The sequence below is a fragment of the Magnolia sinica genome, chromosome 3, assembly GCF_029962835.1.
Source record: "Magnolia sinica isolate HGM2019 chromosome 3, MsV1, whole genome shotgun sequence".
Taxonomy (NCBI): Eukaryota; Viridiplantae; Streptophyta; class Magnoliopsida; order Magnoliales; family Magnoliaceae; genus Magnolia; species Magnolia sinica.
Window position 1 is genome coordinate 55,552,175 of NC_080575.1, and position 13,658 is coordinate 55,565,832.

Sequence of the window (13,658 nt, forward strand, 5' to 3'; positions counted from 1 at the left end):
TATTTATTTAACAAGCATATCTCCTAAACTAGAATGATTAACCTAACTTACCACATATGATTTTGGGTAGGAGAAGCTAATTTAGCCAACCAACCTAGTTATTTTCCAATATTCCATCGGATTAGAAAACCTCTTTTAACTCTTCTTTTTAACTATAAACAATGGAATTCTCTAATGCAATATATAAAAAACAATCGCTTTGAGAAAACATTGAGTGGGGCAAATTAGAAAATTGATCGAGGGAAACATGAAATGTAGCAGGAGAAACATGAACACACACCCCCACACACTCACACTAGTGGAATTTCACCACCTACGGATTCTCGAACGCTTGACCAGGTGTTGAAACTCCTAAGAGTCTACCACCCGAGCAGGGCAAACTGAAATGAGCGGGGCAAACTGCATTATGAGCGGGGCAAACTAGAAAAACAGTGGGGCAAACTGTATTATGAGCAGGGCAAACTAGAAAAACAGCGGGAAAAACTGATATATGAGCCGGGCAAGCTAGAAAAACAGCAGGGAAAACTAAAATATGAGCGGGGCAAACTAAAAAAATAGCAGGGCAAACTGAAATATGAACGGGGCAAACTTAAGTATGAGCGGGGCAAACTAAAAAAATAGCGGGGCAAACTGAATTATGAGCGAGGCAAACTAGAAAAACAGCGGGGCAAAACGAAATTTTCGAATACCCAGACCCACTGTTTTGACTCGAAGAGCACGCATAACGTCCCCAAATTTTCAAATACCTAGACCGCATTCATGGAATGGTACACAGATTTTTTTCCAACTGATCCAATGTCTCTTGTTTCCTTGCTCAGAAGCACCCCAAAAAAAAAAAATTACAAGCGCGCGGTTGATAGATTTGACAACTGCTTTCGGAATGTTCATTGCTGACAGGATGTGAAATTCCACTAGTGTGAGTGTGTGTTCATGTTTCCACTGTTAAATTTCATGTGTCCCTCGATCAATTTTCTAATTTGCCCCACTCAATGTTTTCTCAAAGCAATCATTTTTTATATATCGAAATGGAGAATTCCATCGTTTATAGTTAAAAAGAAGAGTCAAAAGAGGTTTTCCAATCCAATGGAATATTGGAAAATAACTAGATTGGTTGGCTAAATTAGCTTCTCCTACCCTAAAATCATATGTGGTAAGTTAAGTAAATCATTCTAGTTTAGGAGATATGCTTGTTAAATAAATAGACAAAGAAATGAATTAAAAGATAGAAAAATATTTTTATATACTTATATATACATATTTACATAATTATGTATTAGAGAAAAATGTAAAGGGGGAAAAAGTTCTCCATGTAAAAAATAATAATAATAATAATAATTCTGCCAGACAGCCGCGGCACTGCTGCGGTAGTGCCAGGCCCAGCTATGACCCGGTCGTCGGGTCCCAACCCGGTCGACCCCAACTCGCTGGTTCCTTTTTTTTTTTTTTTTTTTTTTCTTTCTTTCTTTCTTTCTTCCCTGTTGTGATTCCCACCGATTTTGTGGGTCCCATTATGAGGTATGTGTTATATCCAAACCGTCCATCTATTTGGCGAACTCGTATTAAGGCTTGAGATGAAAAATAAGACAGATCTAGCTATCAAGTGGACCACACTGTAAATGGCAGTGGGTAATTGAACGTCTACCATTGAAACCCTTTTAGGGGTTACAAAAGTTTTGGATCATTATGAAATTTGTTTTTCCTCTTCATCCAGGTCTTTGTGACCCTATGAATGGACTTAGACGGGGAGGATTTCTCACAAACATCACAGTGGCCCCCACCTGAGTTCTCCATCGCCGGACCGTCCGTCAGCGCTCGTCTCTACACGCCAGCCAGAGGAAGGCAGGGGTATTTTCGTCCTCAAATTCGGTGGCCGTACGAGGAGGTCTAAGTACGTACGTTAAGTTTGTATTGCTTTCTAAAAACCACGGGATAAAAGGTGGGGTCCACAGTCGTAAATTTCTCCATTTTTAAGCACATACCTTAAAATGAGCTGGCAAAATGGATGAACGGTGTGGATATACAGCACGTACATCAAGGTGGGCCCATGGTCAGGGAATTTGAACAGTCTATGTGATGCAGCACCCCCTGACACTTTACGGGCCCAATTTTTGACCTGATCCAAAACTCTAGTGGCCCATGGCAAAGAGAAATGCAAATCAAGGGAGGAAACTGTTTCCTTTTTCCATAGCTTATCAGAGTTTTGTAGCAGGCTGAAATTTGGGATGGTGAGGTTTTAAGGGGTGCCCCAACATGTGGACCATTCAGATTTTGCACCCAAGACACGTGTGCAAATGTGCACACAAGTACTCACGTAAGAAGGTGTGCACGTGAGCATTCCTCTCTCTATATATCCACACATATACACTCAGAGCTGGCAGAATTCGACTTGATCCGATCCGAAGGCTAGGATTGGGTCAGATTGAGTATGCCCACTTAGATTCGACCGTAAATCGAGTCGAGTTCGGATCAATGACCAATCCGGACCGATTTGATCCGGGATCCAGTCCGATCCAATCCGCACAATGTTCATTTAACACTGTTTCCTGTAATGTTGTCCACTTGAGATTGGGATATACCTCATTTTTTGTTTAATACAATAAACTGATCTAGAAAAATAGATAGACGGCATGGATGAAATAAATACATCATGGTGGGTCCACAAAAAACCGACCACCGGCCATTGGCTGGTGGTAGCGAGAGTAGCTAATCCGTCTCCTCAGTCAACTCAACCGGCGACTCGAGCGCCGTTCTGATTTCGAGAGACTTCATACTTTTTTTTTTGTTTGTTTGTTTTTGTTTTTTTAAATGAAAAACCAATCTCCCAATGCAAGTGACTTAGTTCTGAGTCAAGACTCGTCCAATTTCCGAGCCGAGTCCCTGAGTTTTGGAACCATGCCAAAATCATGACCATGAATCCAGATGATGAAGGAGAAGAAACAATCAAAAGAAACTGACAACTGGTATTCATTCACTTAAGAGAAATACAAACATAAACGAGGAATAAAAGAAGGCTTCATAAAGACATGACATTTTATTACTAAACGACCTTTCAAATGAAATACACATTAATAGATGCAAGTATGCAATCATCAAAGAACAAACTCTCTAAATACCGAAAGAAGAAGAATGAATGCAGAGAATTTGCAACAGAAAATCCTCCAACAATGTATACAACTCCGACATGGTAATTTGCAACAGAAAATCCTCCAGCCACGTATACAACTCCAACATGGTTCTTTCCAATGAAAGAACCTTTCAACGAGCTACAATTAACCCAAAGAGAAAATTACTAGATGAAATTGAATGCAGCTAGTTCTTTTTCTTCTTTTTTTTTTTCGCATTCTTTTTTAATTGTATACGGACTATATATCCCTCCAAATATTCTCATTTTGATGCATCAGGACTTTTAGGCCATGTTTGTACACAAATTAGTTTTTAAGTTATTACCTTTTTAATTTATTTTCTTCTTACATTTATAAGTAAATAATGCATTCAATTTCAAATGCAATATAAATTCTCTTTGAAGGCCATACTAAAAAGAGACCTTTGTTTTGACCTTAGTTCAAAAACCCGATAACTAAACCAGACTTGATGTTCAACTGGGTTGGTTTGACATGAAGACTAACCTGCTGACTTGCTGTTTAATTAGAATAAATTGAAAATACTAGAATTGTTAATAAATATTTTTAGATCTCATTTAAGTGATATAAATAGTATCTTAAATCAACAACATTTTTGCCACCTCATTGGTTAAGGTTGCTTATTCTGTAAGAGATGTTGGGTTTCAAATATCTTTGTTTACCCAAAAATCTATCTATACATGAATTAGTGGAAAAATCCATAGGAAACGATCATTTGATTTATGTGTACCAGTGTTTGAGGTTCGTCCAACACACAAAAAACAAGATAAAAGGACTAAAATATGCCTAAGGACAATGGTGTCATTGATAGTAATTAATCCATGAATTGGATAAACATATCAAATACTCTCCCTATCATTTTCTTTTGTGTATATAATCTGACATGTTTAATTTAATTTTCCTTTTGTAGGATGCTTTGTCTTTAATCTACTTGGCTTTTGCAGTCGGGTTTGGTGCATTTCTAGGTACTGGAGCTTTCTTTCTTTCATCCCTCTTTCTCCCACAAATGTTTTTCCTCCTACAAAGCTTTTAGGAAAACGGTAATAATTGCTTGGAATGACAATGTAATTTGGCAAGAAGCACACATATCAACAAACTTCAGTCTACATAAGTATTACATAACAGGTTTACATATGTTTTCTCATAAATAAAAAGAATGGAAACAACGCAACTAGTAATACAGTTAGATCATTGACTAACCATGACTCAAAGAAACCGATCCCAAATATCTGGGACAAGGTTATGATGATGATGACCATGTTTGAAACATTGTCCGAAATCACTTGCGTTGCACCCAATACATCCTGGTGTTGCCCATGAACAATATGGCTGTATCGACCTGTGTCGGCCTGAAACAGGGGCGATTCAACACTGTATTGTGGTGAACGATACAGCACACCAACACTGAGTTGTAAACCATGACCATGATGACAACATGTGATGACTTAATGATTATCAGTGACTTTTCAGAGGTTCCCTCCTTTCTTTTCAAGTACACATTTGGCACTCATAAGCTTGAACATAATTTAGATATATAACAATTTTACCATAGTTATAGATGCATTTTTTTATATTCACATTAGATTGTTTTACCCTTATTTACAATCATGTACACATGATTGTAACAAATAACTTTGTATTTTTTGAAAATTGAACCCAACCTCTAATCCCCCCTACAACCTTGTGGTAGCCTTGTAACATTGCCTTCGCATTGTAATACATATTTGAGAAACATGTTTCTTATGACAATGTAAAGAAAATTATTTATTGGTAGTTATTAATCCAAATTGATTTCATCCTCATCATTTATATCACAACAATCCACCAAAAAACAGAAGAATCCATCCTCATCACTGGCAAGTGTTCACTATATATGATATCTACAATAAGCATATCTTACAATATTATATAATGCTAGCAAACTTGAAATGCTCTACACTAATTTATGAATGTATAATACAGTATAGCATAATATTAGATGGTGAGTGAAGGCTCTTTAAGGCATGACATGTCATGGGGCTTCAAAAGCAAGTGAAGACTCTTTGGAGGCTATATTTGTTGGCTGCCCTTTGGGTGATTTGGGGAGAAAGAAAGTGACGTGCTTTCATAACAAAAGCAACTGAGTGGAGAGGGTCACAAGTAGGGGGATATTATATGTTGTGGAGTGGGCCTCTTGCATAAATGTTTTGAAAGATTGTATTTTTCCTTTCTAGGGTCGTAACATTTGTACCATCTCGGTGCTCGTTTTTTATAAAATATCCGTCTCCTTTCACTCACTCACTCACACACACGCACGGACGCGCGTGCGCGCGCACACACACACACACACACATATATATAAGTAGATAGTGAGAAGATTGTGCTTCTCTCTTGATAATACATACATTCCTTTCATGTGAAAATATACTAAAAATATCTTAATGTTAGTAACTCAAAATTTGGATATGTAACTACAAGATTAGCAAATTTATTAAGACCAAGTACAATCAACTAGTGTAACCTATAAATTGATTAACTAATAATAATAATAAAAAAAAAAAAAAAACCATGACTCTATCAATACCAATTTACAACTAGACGTGTAAGGATTGTGTAGAATCAGACTAGTCATGTCTGCAAGTGATATCGATTTGCAAAACTTTTACAATAAAAAGCCTGAGTTTGTTGATTCAGAACCATAGATGTATTAAGTCGAGTGGGAATCTACCAAGACAGGAGAGTGAATCTGTTAAGAAGGTGAAACTTTCAAGATGAGAATGTGAATTTGTCATGTTCAAAATCCCAAAGTATAGATTATCAAGAGCAGGACTGAGTCTTAGGTAGAATAATCTAGATTCTGAGAGATATCCAACAAATAGAATAACTTTTGTGCTACTTTTGCAAAGAAGGAAGAAATACGACTGAGCTAGAACAAAGAAACCAACGTGTAAAGATTCACTTGAATTCCTCACTCCCTAAAGCTCTCAATCTTACTTATAACCATGTACTGTTTCGGTTGGGGAAGAAGTTCAGTTTCTTCTTTCTTATTTATTTCTCTCATAATTTAGTTTATGGAAGAAAGATACAGACAATGACAGGGAGCTTCATATGCTAATCAATAAAGGGAAAGTTGAAATCTGGCAAGCCATACATCAATAGGATTTTGCAAATCATCTAGACCATACAATGTAGTGGGACATGGAGAGAGAGAATAGACTACCTAAATCCAATAGGGGAGAGATCTCTAAAAAATGAGAAACAAAAATAAGCTTACTGATCAAAAGTCCATTTACAAAATCCTTTCATATGACTTATATAAGCCATGAACCCTGAATTTGTAACTTTCTCGAAATAGTAAATTTAATAAAAATAGTAAAAGACTTCTAAATTGATAAAGACTCTCTCCCATGACTCAAATAAGGAATTCCGGGACTCTCTAAACCCTAAAATACCCTATTAGCAAAACCTGAATTTAGTAAAAATAATAATTTTTAACTGAAAACCATAATTTACCCCTAAAACGATTGAATATTTTGAAATTGTTTGGGAGCCAGGAATTATGGATAGTTGGCCAGGGCATAGAGCTTGTCGATAGCTTTCCAACGGTATATTGTACTCACGAAAGATGAAACAGATACTGCTCACAAGGTTATGGCCAAAGGAAGCTATAATCCACGTTTATACCCTTTTTGCCTGATTGGGCACCTCTGCCTTAAGTTTGTGCAATCTTGGATATCCATTGAGTCTTCCTCACCTCGTTCTACATCAAAATCAAACTAGATGATCCAAACCATTGATGAGCAACACATGGGTGATTGAAAAACAAAATGATCAGCACTACAAATCCTTTGGGGCAATATCATATGGCCAAATATCATCTAACCATTGATCATCATCCACCTAATATATGTTTACCAAACACCGCCCATGTGCCAACAAAATCATGCTCAAAACTGCGTTTTAGGCCACCCCAAAAGGAGGAATTTGCAAACAGTTAAGGTTTAGAGCATGCAAAATCAAACAAGTTCCTTCTGCAACAAAACATCATGGCCTTCCTCTCTACCACTTCTATCCCTCCCAAATTTTTTCTCAAAGAGCATTACGAAGTGTGAACCCATTACGTTCATCACTACTGGTCATTATTTTCCATTACTAAACAAACATAAGGAAACCCAAGAAGTGGAGGTTTCTAATTCCATAAGATTCACATAGACTCTAGTCTCTAGATTCCCACACAATTTGCAATTTGCCCCAATTCATGCCCATTCGCTCTCAATTAACCTAATTATCTACTGCAATTCAAATAAATAATACATCTACGGTAGCCTAAGAAGCACCAGAAGTTCTCAAATTCAAAGGCATCTAACCTCTAGAAGGCAAAGTATTTGGGTGGAAAATACTTTCCAACAAAATGAGACATTTTTCCTGATTGGAGTTCCATTTTTTGTGGAAAACATTTTCCAAGAATGTGTTTTCAAAAAAATTAAAAATAAATTATAATTCTCTCCAAATGCTTTCTTGGAAAATAACATTCAAAGAAAATGTCACTTCCTCTCCTTTTATTTTACAAGCTCCCAAACAGGCCTTAGGATTTATTTTTTATTTTTATTTTTTTCCTTCTTTACGCTGCTGTTGAAATCACAAAGCACCATATATCCATTAGTCAAAATGCCTACTGAGATGGGATCAAGCCCATAGTTCAATGGGCTGCACGTTTCGCTTCAATTTTGAGATATCAGGTTAGAACTAGCTTCCATACCAAAAAGAAAAGATATCAAGTAGATCACCATCAAGTTAAAGTTCTAGCCTTAATATACTCAGAGTGCTAAATGTGACTGTTCTTTGTCTTCATCATTTGGTGATTGTTGAAACAACAGAAGGGTTCTGTTGGGCTCGGACTGCAGAGAGACAAACTTCTCGTCTTCGAAAGAAATACTTATGGGCGTTGTTGAGGCAAGAAGTCAGTTTCTTTGACACACGGGGTGGCACTTCGACAACATATCAAGTGGTTTCCAGTATTTCGACCGATACACTCACCATACAGGATGTTCTCAGTGAAAAGGTATCCTCTTCATCCTCTTTCATAGATACACTTGCTTATTACTTACATGGCAATGCCATTTTCTCAGCATCATGGCTGCACTATAGGTGCAATACATGGAGAGAAATGAAAACTGCAAGGATCAAAGTTCCTACTATCATTGCATGTGTGATATGCAACTTGTTCATGCGGTGGGGTGCATGGTGTATGTTCCATGACTTGGAATTCAGGCTGGTCCAATCATTAGGCAGGTCAGTTGTATGAGGAATATGAATGGTTAGAAATGGTCCAGAGTTGATGCACATGGTTGGACACCTGATTATTGAACTTCCTGATTTGTAGGCAACAACATATGTGGTAGCCCACCTAATGAATGTCCCCAGTCTCACACACACATGGAGAGAGTAGAATTCAGAATCCTCTTCTCGCAAGCAAGTGAAGAATGGTTCAATTCATAAAAAACTTTTTATTACTTCTATCCATTGTTTTGACAGCCCCCTGTTGCAGATGCCAAATTTCCTTATGAACGTGGCAACATTCCTCACTTCTCAGATGGTTGCCTTGTTTCTCTGCTGGAGACTGGCTGTTGTAACCATTCCAACATTGTCTTTGTTGATTGTTCCGGGAATAGTATATGGAAAATTGCTTATGGAAGTTGGAAGGAAAATACAAGAAGCTTATGGGGTCGCGGGAGGTATTGCCGAGCAGGCATTGTCTTCGATTAGAACTGTGTTCTCTTATGTCGGAGAGCGTCAAGTGGAAGAAAACTTCTCAGCTGCATTGGAAGAAAGCTTAAAGCTTGGGCTCAAACAAGGACTGATGAAGGGTATCGCAATTGGAAGTGTTGGTATTGGCTTTGCTGTCTGGGCATTTCAGGCATGGTATGGAAGTGTTCTAGTCACGGAGAAGGGTGCCCAAGGTGGAGATGTCTTTAACGCAGGCGTCTGCATTGTTGTTGGAGGGCTGTAAGTTGAAATATCATTGACTTATTAGATTTAACTTTAAAAAGTGGATATATTGTTTTATTAAGTTGCATGATCCTTGACACAGGAATATAAATAGAATCCTCAGATAAAAGTGGGGCCCATGGTTCAGTGATCTAGAACATTGATTTGATTGGGCACCACGATTGGTCCTGATGCAAACTACGGGGATTATCTTTACAAACCAGACCACAAATCACAAGATCTCTCAAGCAATCCCACAAACAATAATCAAACCAATTAGACAAGATCAAAATACCATTCGATCAACTGTCGTATGGACCCATTTTTCATGCCTTGTCAATCTCTGTTTCCACTTTTTCTCTCGAGGACAGTGGATATTTTCGAGGGCCAAAATGTTGTAGAAATGGTTCATATCTTAAGTTAGCCTGCAAAAGATCGTAGGTGATATATTGCGTTGGAAGCCTTTCTTTGGAAACAAACACAAGAAAAAAGAAGAAGAAGAGCATGTCTCAAATAACTTGCAGCAGAAGATTATTGATACCATAGAAATAAACATCCACTTACATTGCATATAATAAACCCCAAAACAAACAAAAGCCTAATCTGAACTCTTATCTCTTGATCTAAAACTAATATAGGCCCTCAAGTAGTCATAGAACTGTCCTACTTACTCCTATTCAAATATAAAGAGAAGATGCAAAGACCTTCCAACAAAAAATATGGAATCTACCAAAAAGCCACCAGAACTCTTCCAAAAAGTTCAAGTAAAAAATAATTAAAAACTTCCTAAATAATGTCCACACCAACCTCTTTTTCTATTAAACTAAACTCCATAAGTTCCCAAATACATGATTAAGAAATAATACAAAAATGGTCCACCGGGCAAAAATTGTATGGCTATGATCTTCCAATCTAGAAGATCTTTGGTGCATTCTCTTCCACGGTGGGGTCCTTGAGATGAATGGTCATGGTAATTGAAGCATGGCAATAGATGCACAAACTCAAGGTGCGAGCATACTAATTAAATTTGATGGTTGGAGAATATATAATTCTTCACTATTAGCAGTACTTCAAGAAGTAGATATACGTTAATTCATGCATTTAATAGATAATATTGATATGTAAACAAAAAATAAAGACTACTAACTTGTAATGTTGCAGTTCACTTGGGGGTGCTCTTGCGAATATGAAGTACCTTACTGAAGCATCTGTGGCAGCTTCTCAGATATTTGAAATAACTGAAAGGGTCCCGAGCATAGATTCTGATGATCAACGTGGGAAAATCATGGCGGATACGAAAGGAGAATTGGAGTTCAAGGATGTCGATTTTGCTTATCTCTCAAGACCGGAGAGCATGGTACTACGGAAATTCAATCTAAGAGTCATGGCCTGTCAGACTGTAGGCTTGGTGGGCAGTAGCGGTTCTGGTAAATCCACGATAATCTCATTGATCGAAAGGTTCTATGATCCACTTGGAGGAGAAGTCCTCCTAGATGGAAAGAACACGAAGACCCTCCAATTGAAATGGTTGCGACATCAAATTGGCCTCGTTGGTCAGGAGCCCATACTTTTTGCAATGTCTATCAAGGAGAATATTATGTTCGGGAAACAGGGCGCTTCGGAGGAGGAAGTTATCAATGCAGCTAAAGTGGCCAATGCACACACCTTCATCAATCAATTACCCAATGGATATGATACCCAAGTAAGAAATATGCACCAAGACAATCTTGATGTTTGTAGAATTGATTTTCACTTCTACCACAGCTGCCACAGTCACTGCCATCTACCAACTTGTGCTGCTATTGCCTTTTCCTTTGTATCTAATAATCATAACTGGGTCTTCGTTACAGGTTGGACAATTTGGATTTCAGATGTCTGGAGGGCAGAAACAAAGGATTGCCATTGCGAGGGCTTTGCTCAAGGATCCAAAAATCCTCCTCCTTGATGAAGCGACTAGTGCATTGGATTCACAGTCGGAGAAAGCTGTGCAGGATGCTTTAGATCAAGCCTCTATCGGACGAACAACCGTCATTGTTGCCCATCGCCTCTCAACCCTCTGCAATGCTGACTTGATCGCTGTTCTTCAGTCGGGCGAGGTAGTGGAATCTGGTTCTCATGATCAACTTATTCAGAATGAGCATGGCCCATACTCGACAATGGTGCGACTGCAGAAAACGTCAATGAAAGATGGACCTTCTTCGACACCAAAAGAAACTGACAGTAGCGGTAATCACTCTACTGCTACAAATATTAACGATGATGCTCAGATATTGAACAAATCAGGGCCATCCCTATCTCTTGATCATGAGAATCAGACTAACCAGCTTGAAGAAGATAGTTACAGTAGTCCATCTCTATGGTATCTGTTGCAAATGACAGCTCCTGAGTGGAAGGAGACTGTATTCGGTTGCATAGGTGCTATTGGTTTTGGAGTGATACAGCCGGTGCATTCTTTTTGCATGGGAGCAGTCCTCTCTGCTTACTTTCTCAATGATCACGATGAGATCAGGTCAAAGACAAGATTATATTGTTTTATTTTCCTGAGCTATGCTACCCTTGCCTTCATCACCAATGTCGTGCAGCATTACAATTTCAGTTACATGGGAGAGCACTTGATGAAAAGAGCAAGGGAGATGATGCTAGCAAAGGTTTTGACATTCGAAATCGAATGGTTCGATAATGAGAACAACACAAGTGGGGCCATATGTTCAAGGCTCGCCAGAGAAGCAAGCATCATGAGGTCACTCATTTGTGATCGTTTATCGTTGTTGGCTCAGGTTCTATCAGCAGCCACCTTAGCTGTTGCCTTGGGGATGGCATTAGCCTGGCGGCTTGCAGTCGTGATTATTGCTTTGCAACCACTAATCATTGGTTCTTTCTATGGAAGAGGTGTCCTGATGAAGAGCATGTCGAAGAAAGTCATGAAAGCACAAAACAAGAGCAGTGAATTAGCAAGCGAGGTTGTTGTGAACCATAGAACCATCACTGCCTTTTGTTCTCAAGAAAAGATCATGGAACTGTTTGAGGATTCTCTAAAAGGCCCACGAAATGAGAGCCAAAAGCAGTCATGGTATGCTGGTTTTGGTCTCTTTGTATCACAGTTTCTAACTTCTGCCAATGTAGGCCTCATATTTTGGTATGGTGGGAGATTGCTATACCATGAAAAGATCACTTACAAGCACCTCTTCCAGACATTTTTCATCTTGGTGACAACAGGAAGAGTTATAGCAGAGGCTGGCAGCATGACATCTGATTTATCAAAGGGCTTTGATGCCATAAAATCAATTTTCATGGTTCTGGATAGGAAGAGCAAGATGGAAACCAATGACCCAGATGCGATCAAGCCAAACAAGATAAATGGAGATGTCGAACTCAAAGAAGTGGACTTTGCTTATCCGACGAGACCTAAACAAATGATATTCATCCGTCTAAGCCTCAAGGTTGAAGCTGGAAAGACCATTGCATTGGTTGGACAAAGCGGGTCTGGAAAATCCACTATCATTGGACTAATTGAAAGATTCTATGACCCATTAAAAGGATCAGTCGAAATAGATGGTGTAGACATCAAGATGTATAATTTGAGAGCACTACGGTCTCACATTGCCTTAGTCAGTCAGGAACCAGCTCTTTTTGCAGGTACAATCCATGATAACATCATCTATGGAAAGAAGAATGCAACTGAAGCTGAAATCATTGAAGCTGCAACTCTCGCCAATGCTCATGATTTTATAAGGTATTTACAGAACACCAAGCAAATATGATTATGAATACATGTACATCAATGACATTTATTTTGTTATTCTGACAAAAACTAATATTGTGCTTGTGGTTTGTTGATGACTTTGATGAGAACAGCTGCATGGATGATGGCTACAAGACCTTTTGTGGAGAAAGAGGGGTTCAGTTATCAGGACGGCAGAAGCAAAGGATAGTTCTTGCTAGAGCTATCTTGAAAAATCCAGCAATATTGCTCTTGGATGAAGCAACAAGCGCATTGGATTACAGATCTGAGAGTCATGTTCAAGAGGCAATTGAGAAGATGATGGTGGGTAGGACATGCATAATTGTAGCACATAGGCTAACCACAATAGAAAAAACAGACTCCATAGCTGTGATTGAGAATGGGAAGATCGTCGAACAGGGATCACATGGTGAGCTACTTGCCAAAAGCGAGGAGGGTGCATACGCTTCTCTTGTGAGACTTCAACGGAATTTTAGTTTTGAAATAAGGAGTCCCCAAACTGATGTGTGAAAAAGCATGGGACATCAACAGACAAGGCCCAGGCAGGAGTTAGGCACTGAGCAACTATTTAGCATTCATGATTTCTTGGGCCCAACATCTGTCAGAATCATATTCAGTGCATTGTGAAACTAAAATCAACCACAAATTAATGCCTTTGCTATCTTTTGATGCAAGGACTATGACTTGAATCACCCAAAATACGAAATGCTAACTTGGAACCATCAATATCAACCAACTCAATGGTAATAAAATGAAAATCAAAGTAATTCCATTTCAGCGCATGTGTATCCTATCAACCATATGATCCA

At 38.5% G+C, this 13,658-nt stretch overlaps 1 protein-coding gene across 1 annotated transcript in view; it reads left to right on the forward strand.

Annotated features, from left to right (window-relative positions):
• Window positions 1-13,359, forward strand: part of LOC131238886 (putative multidrug resistance protein) — a 29,661-nt gene extending 16,302 nt beyond the window's left edge. Inside the window, exons 2-7 of the mRNA XM_058236475.1 lie at window positions 4,051-4,148; window positions 7,941-8,181; window positions 8,668-9,125; window positions 10,269-10,809; window positions 10,958-12,840; window positions 12,963-13,359. Coding sequence (XP_058092458.1) covers window positions 4,051-4,148; window positions 7,941-8,181; window positions 8,668-9,125; window positions 10,269-10,809; window positions 10,958-12,840; window positions 12,963-13,359 — 3,618 coding nt within the window. The remainder of the gene's footprint in view (window positions 1-4,050; window positions 4,149-7,940; window positions 8,182-8,667; window positions 9,126-10,268; window positions 10,810-10,957; window positions 12,841-12,962) is intronic.
• Window positions 13,360-13,658: the final 299 nt, after the last annotated feature.